The sequence below is a fragment of the Poromitra crassiceps genome (genome assembly GCF_964638095.1).
Source record: "Poromitra crassiceps genome assembly, chromosome: 19".
Classification (NCBI taxonomy): domain Eukaryota; kingdom Metazoa; phylum Chordata; class Actinopteri; order Beryciformes; family Melamphaidae; genus Poromitra; species Poromitra crassiceps.
Window position 1 is genome coordinate 12,523,472 of NC_139646.1, and position 13,872 is coordinate 12,537,343.

At 42.3% G+C, this 13,872-nt stretch overlaps 2 protein-coding genes across 4 annotated transcripts in view; both read right to left on the minus strand.

The window, feature by feature from the left end:
* Positions 1 to 866: 866 nt before the first annotated feature.
* On the minus strand, positions 867 to 10,709 carry odad3 (outer dynein arm docking complex subunit 3; the record flags this gene model as incomplete). Its single annotated transcript, XM_083655784.1, has 13 exons — positions 867 to 994; positions 1,098 to 1,182; positions 2,201 to 2,350; positions 3,355 to 3,538; positions 3,884 to 4,044; positions 5,123 to 5,272; positions 5,616 to 5,738; positions 6,495 to 6,620; positions 7,948 to 8,049; positions 8,341 to 8,532; positions 9,696 to 9,773; positions 9,941 to 10,062; positions 10,631 to 10,709. 13 exons carry the CDS (start codon positions 10,707 to 10,709, stop codon positions 867 to 869), a joined length of 1,680 nt encoding a protein of 559 aa, XP_083511910.1.
* Positions 10,710 to 11,281: 572 nt separating this feature from the next.
* slc44a2 (solute carrier family 44 member 2 (CTL2 blood group)) overlaps positions 11,282 to 13,872 on the minus strand; it is a 31,313-nt gene continuing 28,722 nt past the window's right edge. For all 3 annotated transcript variants that reach the window (XM_083655388.1, XM_083655390.1, XM_083655389.1), the window contains one exon: positions 11,282 to 12,692. In XM_083655388.1, the coding sequence (XP_083511514.1) occupies positions 12,583 to 12,692 (110 nt within the window). In that variant the 3' untranslated portion in view covers positions 11,282 to 12,582. The remainder of the gene's footprint in view (positions 12,693 to 13,872) is intronic.

Consider the following 13,872-nt stretch of genomic DNA (forward strand, 5'->3'; position numbering starts at 1 on the left):
ACAAACCATAGACACAATGAGATAGAGGGACAATGGTAATTTTTCCAGTGAACTGCAGGTTATAGTGCATAATATCTGTAAGATGACCCCCATTACATCAACAATACATGGGCTTTCATCAGAGGGACAATGGCAGAGGAAGACCTTTGGGCACAGGTGACCTGTTTCTCCTGCTTTGATTTATTCTGGGTCAAAAGGGATCAATATAATCAAAATGTGGGAAAGATTGTTTTGATTTTTTACATAGCTTGTGGTTTTCCAATGAGGGAGAGTGTGTAATTCTAAACAGTGAAAGAGAAAAGCCGAAACAACTGTTGACACAACAGTGAAACGTGGCAGAGAACATTTCTGTTGTCAAAACAGACCTACTGTACAGTACTTAAACATACAAGTAACCAGTGTCAAAGGCACAGAGAGAGAGAGAGAGAGAAAGAGAGAGGGAGAGAGAGAGAGAGAGAGAGAGAGAGAGAGAGAGAGAGAGAGAGAGAGAGAGAGAGAGACAGAGAGCTGTTCATAAATATCCAGAATAATTGTAATAGTGGCCGTGGCAAAAAAAAAAGTGTACTTCTGTATGTTGTTTTTACATTTATTTTCATTTGTATTTTCAGTCTTATAATAATACTATATAGATATATATATATATAATTATATTGAATTACTTGTAACTGATGCTAAGCTAACATACTATAGTAGTGATCAATTACAATAGATTTGTTTAATTGGTAGCTAAAAATATAGCAATATGAAGTGTTGGAGGATCTCAAGTCCCCAGAGGCCCATTGTCCTCTAGTTTGTCTGTTTTATACTCAAACCAGGTTAGGTGCAGTATGTTTTATGTTCTGGACCGTGGAGCCTCTGGTTTTGGATCAGAACTTGCCCTTCTTCTTCTTCCAGGGTTTTCTCTTGGTCTTTGAGTCAACGATCAGCTGAGACTGACGCTTCAGCGCCTCCCGCGAGATGATGTCAGCCTCGTCCTCTTCACTCTCGTCTTCCTCTGAGATGGAGAAGAAGTGGGTTTGAAACTGAGAAAGATGTACACAGGTGTGTGTGTGTGTGTGTGTGTGTGTGTGTGTGTGTGTGTGTGGCTCCAAACTCACCGTCGAAGAGGTCCAGCCTTTGGTCCTCGGGCAGTTTAATGCGGGTATTATAATCTGGGAGTTTCCCCTCAATCCTGGCATAGAACTGTTCAGACGACACAGACATATTCACACATGCATGGCCACTGACTCGCACCAGGACAAATATTGTGGGCGATGAGACTGTATACAACTAAAAATCACTGCGCATTGTGAAACTCAAATCTCAAATCTTAAAAAGCCACTAACACCCTTTTATTATTCTATATTATTAAAGTGATATTCTCAAAGATTTCCATTTAGGCCTAAATAAAATAAATGTCTGTTAAGTCACTATCTATTGCAGACTGAGTTAACACAATGATGATTGCATTGACCCTATAGCCCATTGATGGAAGCCTTTTCATTTTCAGTATTGCTGCATTTATGAACTGGGTATCTGTGGTGACACCCCAGAGAGGCTGGGCGGAGCTAAGTCAATAGACTCGCTCTTCATCTCTTGTGTGAAGTAAGATAACAAGCTAAAAAAAACGGTCTCTGCTAGCATTGCTGCAATTACCAATCATCGCCATAGGTGTCGCCAAAGAGAACAAAACTGAAATCTTAGAGATGATCACTTTAAAGGTCATTAGCCAAGTCAGTGCTGGTCAAGCAAGGCTTGGCTGATTTTCACATTAATATCAGTCATCAGAATAGAGTTACGTCAACTACAGAGATTATGCCTTCCAAAAATGGATCTGAGATTAAAGTGGTCAATGTCATTAGTAAATGACAGACACTGTTACGTCAGAACATTTGTCCTATGGTCCACCATGATAGGCTATGTTCTCAAACAGAGAAGGTGCTGTCGAGCGTTAGTTAATCAAGAGCAAACATCTCAGCTGGCTTTCCATTCAGCTGGGACAGATAAGCTAGACAAGCACCACAGCATGGCTGAATGAATATGCATGTAGGGATAAGCTTACTGTACATTACAATAGACTTAACAGGAGGTGCCCCAACAGGTAAAAAGATGCTTCATTATGCAGAACTGTCGTTTACATGCTAACCCCAAATGTAAACAAGCCCATATCAACTGGCTGAATGTTCATATCAACCAGCAGCCAAGTGAAGTCTGCTCTCACCTCCTCTTCCTCCATCTCCTTCCTAACCGCAGCCAGGTCTTTGCCCTGCAGCTCCTCCTGCAGCAGCTGCAGCTTCAGCTCACACTGGATCAGCAGCTCCACCACAAACTGCTCTGAGCTGGGCGACAGCTGGCCCACCGAGCCTTCACTCTGCTGGGACAACAAGGGTTGAATTGACCCTTCCTAAGCCCCGCCCCTAGGTCAGAACTTAGGTCAACTTTCATGTGTAGAGAGCAGCAGAGGTGTTGTTGCTGTGTATAACTGCTTTCTGTGTGCTCAAGTCTATAATGTTAAAGAGGAGAATGTGTCATTTCAGATAGTATAAATCATACTTGTAGTAAATCTTTTAAATTAACAGAAAACCTCTAACATTTTAAGCACACACAAAAAAGTCTAAAAGGGCGTCCGGGTAGTGTAGAGGTAGATTCCCTGTCTACCAACACGAGGGTCGCAGGTTCGTGCCCCTGTGTTACCTCCGGCTTGGTCGGGCGTCCATACAGGCATGATCGGCTGTGTCTGCGGGTAGGAAGCCGGATTAAGGCTATGTGTTCTGGTTGCTGCACTAGCACCTCCTCTGGTCTGTCAGGGCACTTGTTCGGGGTGGAAGGGAACTGGTGGGAATAGCGTGATCCTCCCACGTGCTACGTAAAAACTAAAAAACTATTAAAAAGAGTACATTTGAACCATAATTGTTTGTTTTGTTTATGAAATGCTTCAACCATGAACCACCTCTGGGGACAGTGAGGGTCGCGAGCCTCTGGCATTGTTATTTTGGGGGTCGGGGGCTGAAAAGTTTGGGAACAAGCTTGCTCAACAGTTATTGGAACACAGAGCAAAAATGGGCGGGACTTAGGAAAGGTCAATTGGAGGATAGTTTGGGGGGGAAAGAATTTAGATGTTGTGTGGGTGGATTCATGGATGGGAAAGTCACCAGATTTTTTTTAGATGTGCAGCAGACATATTTTCTACCTTTATACTACAGTGCCAAATATAATGATTCCCTTTGGTTCATAAACATGCAATGCCAGATATGAACATTGTTATTACAACAACAACAACAACAACAACAACAACAACAACAACAACAACAACAACAACAACAACAACAACAACAACAAGTCACTACTGATTGGTAAATCAATTGGACATTTTACAGTCATGATCTTGAGGAAGTTTTCTACCAGTGTGATGTGTTGCAGTTTGTCAGCTAGGTGCTCCACTCCAGCATGGACAGCACTGAGGGTTTTAACCAGCCAGTCCAGACACTGTTTGGCTGCATCACACCTCTGCTCCTCAGCCTGCAGGTGGTGCTCACGCTCCTCCAGCTTCTGCTGCCCACTATTAAAACCACAGCGGAAGGCCAGAGAAAGACAGAAACAATATCATACAGCTGCAAGACAGATGGACAGTTAGGAGGTTGGGTTGCTCCCTAGCACATACAACAGGGTTTGGGAAATTCCCAATCAATTCAGTAAACACTGGTAGTGGGTTTTCTTTTAAATTTGAAAATTGGACATCTTTTGTAATAGTTCATGCAGATGCCTACAGAGGAATTGTCCTGAATGAATGATCCATCATTAGTTGGTGGATTGTTGTTTCAAAATATATTTTCAAATGATTGAAGTGAAAGACCCCTATCCTGTCACCCAGAACAGTTTGATACCAATGGTATTGCTGTCTCACCTGGAGAGTTTAGCCTCCCCAGAATATTTCAGATCCTGAAACTGTTGCTTCAGGAGTTCCTTCTCCTCCTTCAGCTGCAGCAGGATCCTCTCATTCTCCACCTTCAGCTCCTCCAGGTGTTTGTGTGTCTCCCCCTGAGAGACGAAGCGCTCCGCTATTTCCTACACACACATTAACACACATGCATTTGCACATTGGTATAGTACACGCAGTAACACAGTGGTTCCAAATTTGGGGTCGTGACACCAAAAGGGTTTGCCTGAGGGAGAAAAAAAGGTGTGTGTGTGTGTGTGTGTGTTTAGTTTAGCTTAGTTTAGTTTAGTTTAGTTTTAGTTTATTTCACACATCATAACATGGAATACAGTACATGCTGCATACATATATTTACAGTAATTGGATGCATGAAAGGGTCACCCCAAAGAAGCTATTTAAAGCTTATGATAGGGGGCCCGGGTGCCCACATATAACAGACAGGTGTGTGTGTGTGTGTGTGTGTGTGTGTGTGTGTGTGGGGGGGGGTAATACACCACACAAGATTTTAAACTACCGAAGAAGATTAGGGCAACTTGTGTGGAGAAAATGGATGAGAAAAACACTTCCGGGGCAAAAGATGTCACGTGACTGTTCAGCTCTACATTGTGGATGAGTATTGTGGACAGCTACTTCACAGAAACAAATATCAGACTATTTACAGAGATTAAAAACAACAACAACAACACTTAAAGAGACACAAAAAACAATGCAGATTTGTTTTTACACATGATAACACAAACTGTAATTTTGCAGACATTCATTTAGTTTGATAGTTATTGAGAATTGACTTGAGTTAAGTGTGGACCAGTGATGTCATCACAAGACTGTACACAATGATTCAGAGCCTTCTGGTGAGATCAATGGTCCACACTTAACACAAATCAACTCTTAAAGGTTTTAGACCAGATTTGTATCATGTCAGTAGTATAGTATATCGAGTAAATAAAAAAATAAATAAAAAAATAAAAAAATAAAAAAATAAAAAAATAAATCTAACGATACATTCCACACATTCCAGAGCATACAGAAAGTGTGCCGAAGATGGGTTTGGGTACTCTTATTCCCGGAGGGCACAGGAGACTGTCAAACTAAATTAATGTCTGCAAAACTGTTGACAGTTTTTGGATATGTGTGAGCTAATATGCAAAATAAATCAGCATTGTTTTTCAGTGGTGTCCCTTTAAGGATATCTTTTCACACCCGTACTTGTATGTTGGTGACTCCAGTGGCCTCCTTAATGCGTCGGAAGGCTTCCTCAAAAGTGGAGATGGTCTTCTCCTCTTCACCTCCTATCCTGGTGGTGCTGCGATGGGCCTCGCTGCTCAGCTCGTCCGGCTGCAGAGGCACTCTCTGGGCCTGGAGGTAGCACACGTTACAATCATTCAGCACTCCAAACTCAATGATGAATTATTTCCCTGTTCTGAACGAAGCTTTATTCTGACCAAAAAGACTTGAGCTACTTTGATATCAACAAATCCTGTTATGTGGGTCATGTCTGTTGATATATTCAGCTATGTCACTCCTCTCCATGAATGGAGTGGACACCAACTGCGCAATTGTTGGAATTGTTGGCTAGCACAGCATTTGATACTGTGTTCAGTTACAAGTGCTGAGGGCCAAGTAGGACTGATTGATTAGAATTGATTGAAATGGATGAATTTCACATACAGTATATAGGCTACGGCCACATATAACTCACCCTTCTATCGACTTTTTCAGTCTGGGCCTTGCGCTCCTCAACCTGTTTCCTATAGCAGGCTATGACGCGCTCTCTCTCCTTACGCTCCTTGTAGAGCAACTCCTCCTGCTGCTGTAACTCTGCCTGGAAGGAGCACGGCAGGAGGGACAAGAGAGAGAGACAGAGTTGATGACAGGAGGGACGAGAGAGAGACAGAGTTGATGACAGGAGCGACGAGAGAGAGAGATAGAGTGGACGACAGGAGGGATGGGGCAGATGGGACAAGAGAGAGAGACAGAGTGGCATGTTAAAGTGACAGGTTAAAATGCCCGTCTTTACACAGTAAATAAAAGAAATTACAGCTTGGTTAAAAAAACAGTTTTGGTGTGTATAGCTAATTACGGGGGGTGAATTTTTATATAACTCACCCGATTAGAGTAAAATAGACGATAGAAAAGACAATATGTTGGATGTGATTGACAGGTCGCCTGTCCAGTGATCGTAAAGCTCGCCGATCACAGACCAATAGCAGGCGGAGCTGTGGCTCTGTGGGAAACCCCCGGTATGGACCCTTCTCACGGGGGCCATTTTGTGTCAAAAAGGCAGGGAAAACACAGGTGCAAGCAAAACACTAATGAGGGTTTCCAACTTCCATGATTGGAATTTGGAAACCCTCATTAGTGTGTTGCTTGCACCTGTGTCTATCCTGCCTTTTCGGCACAAAATGGCCCCCGTGAAATGGGTCTATTGTGCTGTCTCACGCGAGCTGTGCGAAAAACCCAAGATGCGGCAGCGGCCAAAACGCCAAACTAGAGGATTCAGAACACGAGGCCACAAAGCAGTGGGTGGTGTCACACACACTCCGTCCATCTCTTTCACTGTCTACGCCTACGGTGTCACCTTGGCAGCGTCTTTAGAGAGCTGGGCGTAATTGTTCATGACCTGCAGGCTATGAAGCTCCTCTCTGTGCTTCAGGATGTCTGCTTCCAGACAGTCCAGCTGGCCCTGGAAGGACAGACTCTCCTCCTGAAGGGGTGAGAGTGGAAGAGTGACAGAAACAAAGAGGACAGGAAAGATAGAGGGAAGAGAGAGAGAGGAGGAACGGCTGTGAGAAAGGATTCTGTAGTCTTAGAAGGATTGTCACAGCACGTGGCCCTGAGAATTACACTTGTTTTTATTGGCTGTTGTGATCTAGAAATTGAAGCGTTTTCAATGGTTTCACTAGAGAATAGGCCCTTTCCTTTGCAACCGTTTTGAGGTGGTAAAGCAGGAAGTAAAGCAGGTACGTGTGACCCATAACATCAATGAGGGCCCTGGCACTGGAACACCTGAATGGAATGGGACATCGTTAACGGCATTGGTTACACCTGCTTTACTTCCTTGTTTACCACCTCAAAACGGGCTGCTGTGAAAAGGGTCTATATAATCAAATTTTAAAAATGTAAACTGTAAAGATGCCAAAGGCAGCTGGTGGTGGACAATGTCAATGGTGTGACATTGTCGACCACTATGAATATCTGTCTACTGACTAATAAACGTTCCTAAATACAGAAGAAAAGCGCTGATAAGGCGTGCTTGTATATGATAAGAAGTGCTGGTATAAAGTGCAAACAAAGGTAAAGTGAGTCTGGGACAGGAACTACCAGTGTGGAAGCTTCACTGGCAGTCCACATGCCACCAGGTACACAGTCCCATATCACAGGTACAGCACAGTCTCATAGCAATTACACTGTGGAGCACTATGAGCAACAGACAGCTAGAAATATTAGCAGACTTTGTACAATACAAGCACTTCAGCTCTCGTGTGGGTGCAGTAGGGCCTATTGTAATGAGCAGCTGAATCAGTGAACTGATGATTGACCTGCTGATAAATACTGATAAATAATACGGCTTGTGACCAAATTTGTCATTTTTTCATCTGTAATTTCTACATGGAAAAGGGTGTATAAAGTGTTGAGAATCTATATACAGTATAGAGTGCTATAGACAGTTTTAACTTGACAACATAAACATTCTAAATTGAACCCCAGCTCACTTCCTGTTGCAGTGTTTGCGAGTCAGGACTGACAATTCTGTGAAAACCGTCTATAACAACTCTGCACAACGAGTGAATGATGCCATGGTGGGAAAACGACAGTGCAAAGAGATCTTGTGGCAATGTCCACTACTTACTACTTACTTACTTCAATTACTACTATTACTACTATTACTACTACTTATTACTTCAATTCAGCTAATTTCACGTCTGCACAATTCAGCTCAACTGAATTGAGTTCAATTCAAACATCTGACAATGACTACACAAAATAATTACCCAGAGGCTAAAAAGGAATCGTTTGTATGTTGGCCTTACCTGCAGGTGGTTTTTGAGTTTGAGATAACCTCTCATGATGTGCTCAGCCTCTTGGCACTTTAACTGGGTCTTCTCCAGATTGTTCTCGAGCACCCGCAGGTTCTGAAGAGACAACCCACACACACACACACACACACACACGCACACACACACACACACACACACAGACGCACGCACGCACGCACACACACACACACACACACACACACACACACACACACACACACACACACACACACACACACACACACACACACACACACACACACACACACAGCGCTGTTTATTGCTGTATGTGAGTGTATTTCATATCAGGACTGAAAACTGGGTAGAAAAGTTGTGGTTATCACAGGCATCTCATGCGCCTGACCATGGCGCCTGACGGTTGAATACCTGTTCATCTTCTGCTCTTTTCTGACTGCGAACATCAGCAGACTGTGTGATCCTGCTGCCCTCTGGCTTCAGTCTCTGGTACTGCAGCTGCAGCTCCTCCAGCTGCTGCCGGTGAGTCTGGGTGTTGTGTTTCAGGGCATTGAGACGCTTCATCTTGATCAGCACCTTCTGGTCCAGCACTGTGACGGCCGCCTGACAGACAGGAAGTTTGTGCGTGTGTGTGTGTGTGTGTGTGTGTGTGTGTGAAAGGTAGACAGAGATACAGTATATTAGCCTCAATGCAAATCTGAGCCTGTTTCTCATTCTGAGTCTCAGCGTAGCACGCTGTATAGGCGCTGTATAGGCGCTACTTTTTCATACATGTAGCAATCACAATAAAACAGCAGGCTACTTGCCTTATACACAAGGTCATTGTCCGTCGAGTCGGGCTATTCGTGTTCTTATATTTTGCGTAGTTTCTAATTCCGAGGTGTTTTTGTCATGCTGGAGCCTGTAATTTCTGTTCTTCCAGATGTGCAGCAGAGATGGCGCTGCTTCCCCGCTGGGAAGCGGAAGAACAACAACGGCCATTTTCAAAGGAAAAGACAGGAATAAAAACAGAAATGACAGGCTCTGGCATGACAAAAAATGCTCAGAATTGGAAACTATGCAATATTTAAGAACACAAATAGCCTGACTTGATGGACAACGACCTTGTGTATAAGGAAAGTACTGTTTTATTGTGATTGCTACATGTATGAAAAAGTAGGGCCTTGTTGAATGGAGCCTGCAGCGCCTATACAGCGTGCTACGCCGGGACCACTGACGTAAATAATATGGACAGAGCTATCCCACTGATCTTGGTCTCCCGTTTGGAGTTGAAACGTTGGCCGTCACCATCTTGATTTTTCATCAGCAGAGTGGGAGGGAATGGGTTGAGTCCTTCTGCACCTCATGTGAGATGGGAGTCACCCAGAGCCGCAGCTCCGCCTGCTATTGGTCCGTGTTCAGCAAGCTGCGTGATCACTGGACAGGTGATCTGTCAATCACCTCCTTTTTTATCATCTATTTTACTCCAAACGGGCGAGTTATATAAAAAATGCCCCCCCCCCTACAGTTGTTATGAAAAGGTGAAAATTAGCTATATAGACCAAAACCGTGTTTTGCCCCTCACTGGAAAGATGTTTAATCCTGTTACAAAGTTGGGCATTTCAACATGGGGGGAATGCCTACTGCCCCCGACGCCCAGTGGCCATTCGAGGAACTACAGCTTTTCAATTAACTTCTGCATCATCAGAGGGAAGGGGTGGGTTTGCTCACTGGCTGAGACTCAGAATCAGAAACAGGCCTATGTACTGTATAGTGGTTGCTCTTACCTTCCCAGACATGTTGCGGTAGGCATCCTTCTCCAAGCCTCTGTTATGAAAGGCTTCTTTGATGACATGTTCATCACCCTAGACATGAGACCAAAACACAAATTTTTCTTTAAGTGAAAAAGACTACTGCAGGGGGGACGAGTCAGGCTTGATCAGATTTACTGTTTAGTTGAAAGAGACAGCAGGTGATGATAACAGAGAGCAATAGACAACAAATAAACAACAGAGCTGGGAAGGGGACTTACAGCAAGAGTTTGTGCAAACTTCCTGTGCAGTCTCTTGTTGTCCTGCCTCAGATGAAGGATGGTCTCTCTGTTCTTCTTGATGCTGGACTGAGAGCTCTCATAGTACGCAGTTCTGTCGCCCTCTGGTGGAGACATTCGTCGTTACACCACCAATTATATAGAGCTAGATTAGGAGTTTTGTTCTTTTTATTTGAGAATACATAGACCTCTCACATTCTAAACCTAGGTAGTCCCTGGGTTTCTTCTTGGCCATATTACTAATGAATTAAAAAAAAAATATATATATAATTTACTAGCCCATATACAAAATACTGGTATAAATGCCAGGCATTCCGTTGATGGTAGGCCGTTTATATTCGATTTCTGTTTGTCCATAAAGGTCTGAAGTCAGAACCAATGGTCAGAACACGACTGGCTTCATCTTCACAAGCCTGTTGAACTATATCGTGCTTTTGTAATGTTTTTATGCTTTTTTCTAGGTCAGGCCTCCATAAATAAGGACTCTTAACAAAATATTAGCGGTAACAATTAAACATGGTTTATTTGAGATACTTTTGTTTAAACTTATATCGCTCAACTGACAACTAGCGTTAAAAGTAGAAAAAAATCCGATTGTGGTTAGCTAACCTAGCTGGGATCAGCAAAGACCTCTCCCAGCGGAGTGGTCTGTCAGGTAACGTTACAACTTACCGAGTAGTTGAATTTTTCGCTGCATTTCATTTATTTGGTCGTGTAGGGGCGGTTTCATCGCATCGACACTAAATGCCATTTTCTGTCTATTATTTCAAGCACAGATATCAAAGAAATACTAATTTGTCCATCCAGTGTTGGTTTCGAGGTCTCAACCACTGGCTGCATCAACCGGAAGACCTGTGACCACGTTGCCTAGCAACAGTACACATTGACCAAGTCGAGGGCGGCTCAAAGTTTCCAAAGAACGGTCTCGTTATCTAAATACAGGGCGGCTATTGATTACAGAAATGTAACTTCAGTCCGTTTACTTACCGTTTAATTTCCTTTTTGTGACTGAGTAGGGTGGAAATGGTAAATCCACAATGGCTACTAGCCCAGGAAAGGCAATTTATTTTTCATTTCAGGTTCTCGAGACTATTGATGTGATGTGTGCACCATATAACGCAATAATGGAAACAAAACCCATATAGCCTTTTTGTTTAACTCTCATGATGGGTAAATTAATATTTCACCTATCCCAGGTTGACTTATTAAGTGACCATTTTTGGTCACTTAATTTAACAATACAGTGGTGAAGTTTTGTGTGTGTGTGTGTGTGTGTGTGCCAAACCTTATACCTTCAGACCTCAGACGACATCATACATACCCAAATGTTTATTGATTTTCAAAATTGTAACCCTTTATAAGCCAGTTTGTCTTGATTATTAAAAAAAAATGCTTTGTTTTTTCAGCTTTCCACAATTTCCCATAAAATTCTATAAAGGGAATGTTTTTGGGTGGGATTAAACTAACTTTATATAGTTTCCCTACAGGACTCATCAATAAATTCAACATAGGCCTATTAATCAGATTTCACAGATTACACAATCAAAAAATGCTGTAACTTTCAAATCGAATTTACCAACACAGCCAAACAAGTATGAACACCTACAGTACCACGGAAAACACTGCTACAGTGATCATCCAAGTCTTAATCAATATCCCAGTCCACTATGAAAAACGGCTTTGTAAAAAGGTCTAGAAGAAGCAGTTTTTTGTGTTACTTTCTTTTCTTTGAACACTGATATGGCAATACAAAACTTAATTTACAACAAAATGTAATGTAATTTAAATGCTTTCATAAACTCAAAATCTGCACATTTCTCATGGATATGTTTCATATTTAATGGAAAGCATGAACATTAACTTAAAAAATGAACTTGAGCTATATAAAATAACAAATAGCTTCCAAGTAAAAAACACTTGGGTCAAGACCTGTAATCTCTTATGGCTATATGATGTGTACATCTTCTCAAGTTTTAATAGCCTACAGTTTAGGAACATTGCTTTGGTGAGTTAATTTCAAACAGTGCAATATGCAGTAAGCTTAATGAAATGATAATAATAATAGTATCACTGATGTAACAGCACACATTTTCCATAACACTGCAGCCTCATTGAAAGATTATGGACCCTTCAAAGCCTCCACATGGGCTGCATGACTTTCAACAATGCCTGATTTGAAAACAAACAAGCAAAAGTTACAACATCAAAGTGAAACAGTCACAAGAGCAAAATGCACAAAATTACAAATAATAATAAGACAAGACAAAAACATTACTGAGAAAAAAAAAAAGTAAAAAGAAGTACTGCGGTTTAAATTATTTGTTATAGTCTGGAACATGAGCTCCCATTTCCCCTTCTGGAATTAAAAAAAAAACCTTAATTCAGAGGGCATATGATGCATGACCTGAAGGCTAGTAACAACATACAAAAGTACATAAAGACAAAATACAGTGACAGACAACGCTGCTCATAATAAACTTAAGGCACGCGATACATAGCACAAGTCGTTCCTATAGTGGTTAGAATTAACCTTCTCTCTTTGTTCTGCTCTCACTCGCAAATAAGACAGCCCCCCCCCCCCCCCCCCACACACACACACACAGACACAGACACTCGTGTGTGAGTTAGTCTACAGTTTTGGCCACTTCATTGGACTTCTTGAGGAGGGTGAGCAGGTTCTGGGACATGAAGTACGGTCTCTCTGCTGTTCCATCGTTCCGTTCAAGGTCCTCCACTGTGACATGGACAAAAGGGGTTGAGAGAAAACACTATAGCCTAGCAACGTGCCAATATTGGCCTACAGCTATCCTGCGTTTGTAATTGTCCATTTTCTCTAAGTGCCAAAGCCCTGCCTCTCTTATTTAAAGGATAGGTTCACCCAAAAATGAAAATTCAGTCATTATCTACTCACCGCCATGTTGATGGAAGGACGGGTGACGGTTTTTAACAGTAGTCCACAAAATATTATTATACTGTATATGAAACTTGGATTACGCCAGGTGAGCAATATGGAAGCTTTTCATGTTTGTTTTTTTACGTTTGAAAGTTGGTCCCCATCCACTTAAATTGTTTAAGAGAATTCTGCAACGGTGTTCTGCTGTGAAACGCCACAAATGTGTTGTGGAGTAAAACATGTCACCCGCCCTTCCATTGGCATGGGGGTGAGTAGACAATCACTACATTTTCATTTTGGGGTGGACTTACATTATCCGTTAAAGCTGACTTTGTTGTACATGCAAACTCACCTGTTTTTCCTTTATCCAAACGCCAACAACGCGGCACTCGTACATTTACACATAACAAAACTACTGTGATTAAATACAATTACCTTTAATAATCAATAACTACATCCAATAAACATGGAATGTCATCAGTGGAAAATCTACTTACACAACGCTCACAACGTGACAAAGGAGAGAAAAGTACAAAAGCATCCAGAGACGTGAAGATGTTAGTAGCAAAGCGCTCGTTAGGCCGTATAGACACCATGCAGCACTGAGAAAAAGAAGCTCGTTAGGCCGTGTAGACACCATGCAGCACTGAGAAAGAAGGCCAGGGGGCAGAGGAGAGCAAGGCAAGTGGAGTCAGTAAACAATTGTAGGGTTTGCAGAGTCTGAGAGGTCAAGACGGTTGCGTCATGGCAACACAATCACAGCACTTATGCCAGTCTGAAATACCAAGGCAAGTAGGTGGCAATACAATACATGGGATAACATCCAATCTTGGTGGGGGCATCTCTACCAAGACTGAAGCAAAATAAATACATTAATAGACGTACACTGTTGCTGTATATACACATTAGTTCCATAGGGAAAAAAAGATGTAATATTCATATTAAATATGTTTGGAACCATTTGGCGTCAGCTGGTATTATTGTAAACAGTGAAGGAGATTCACCATTGATTGAGACGTGT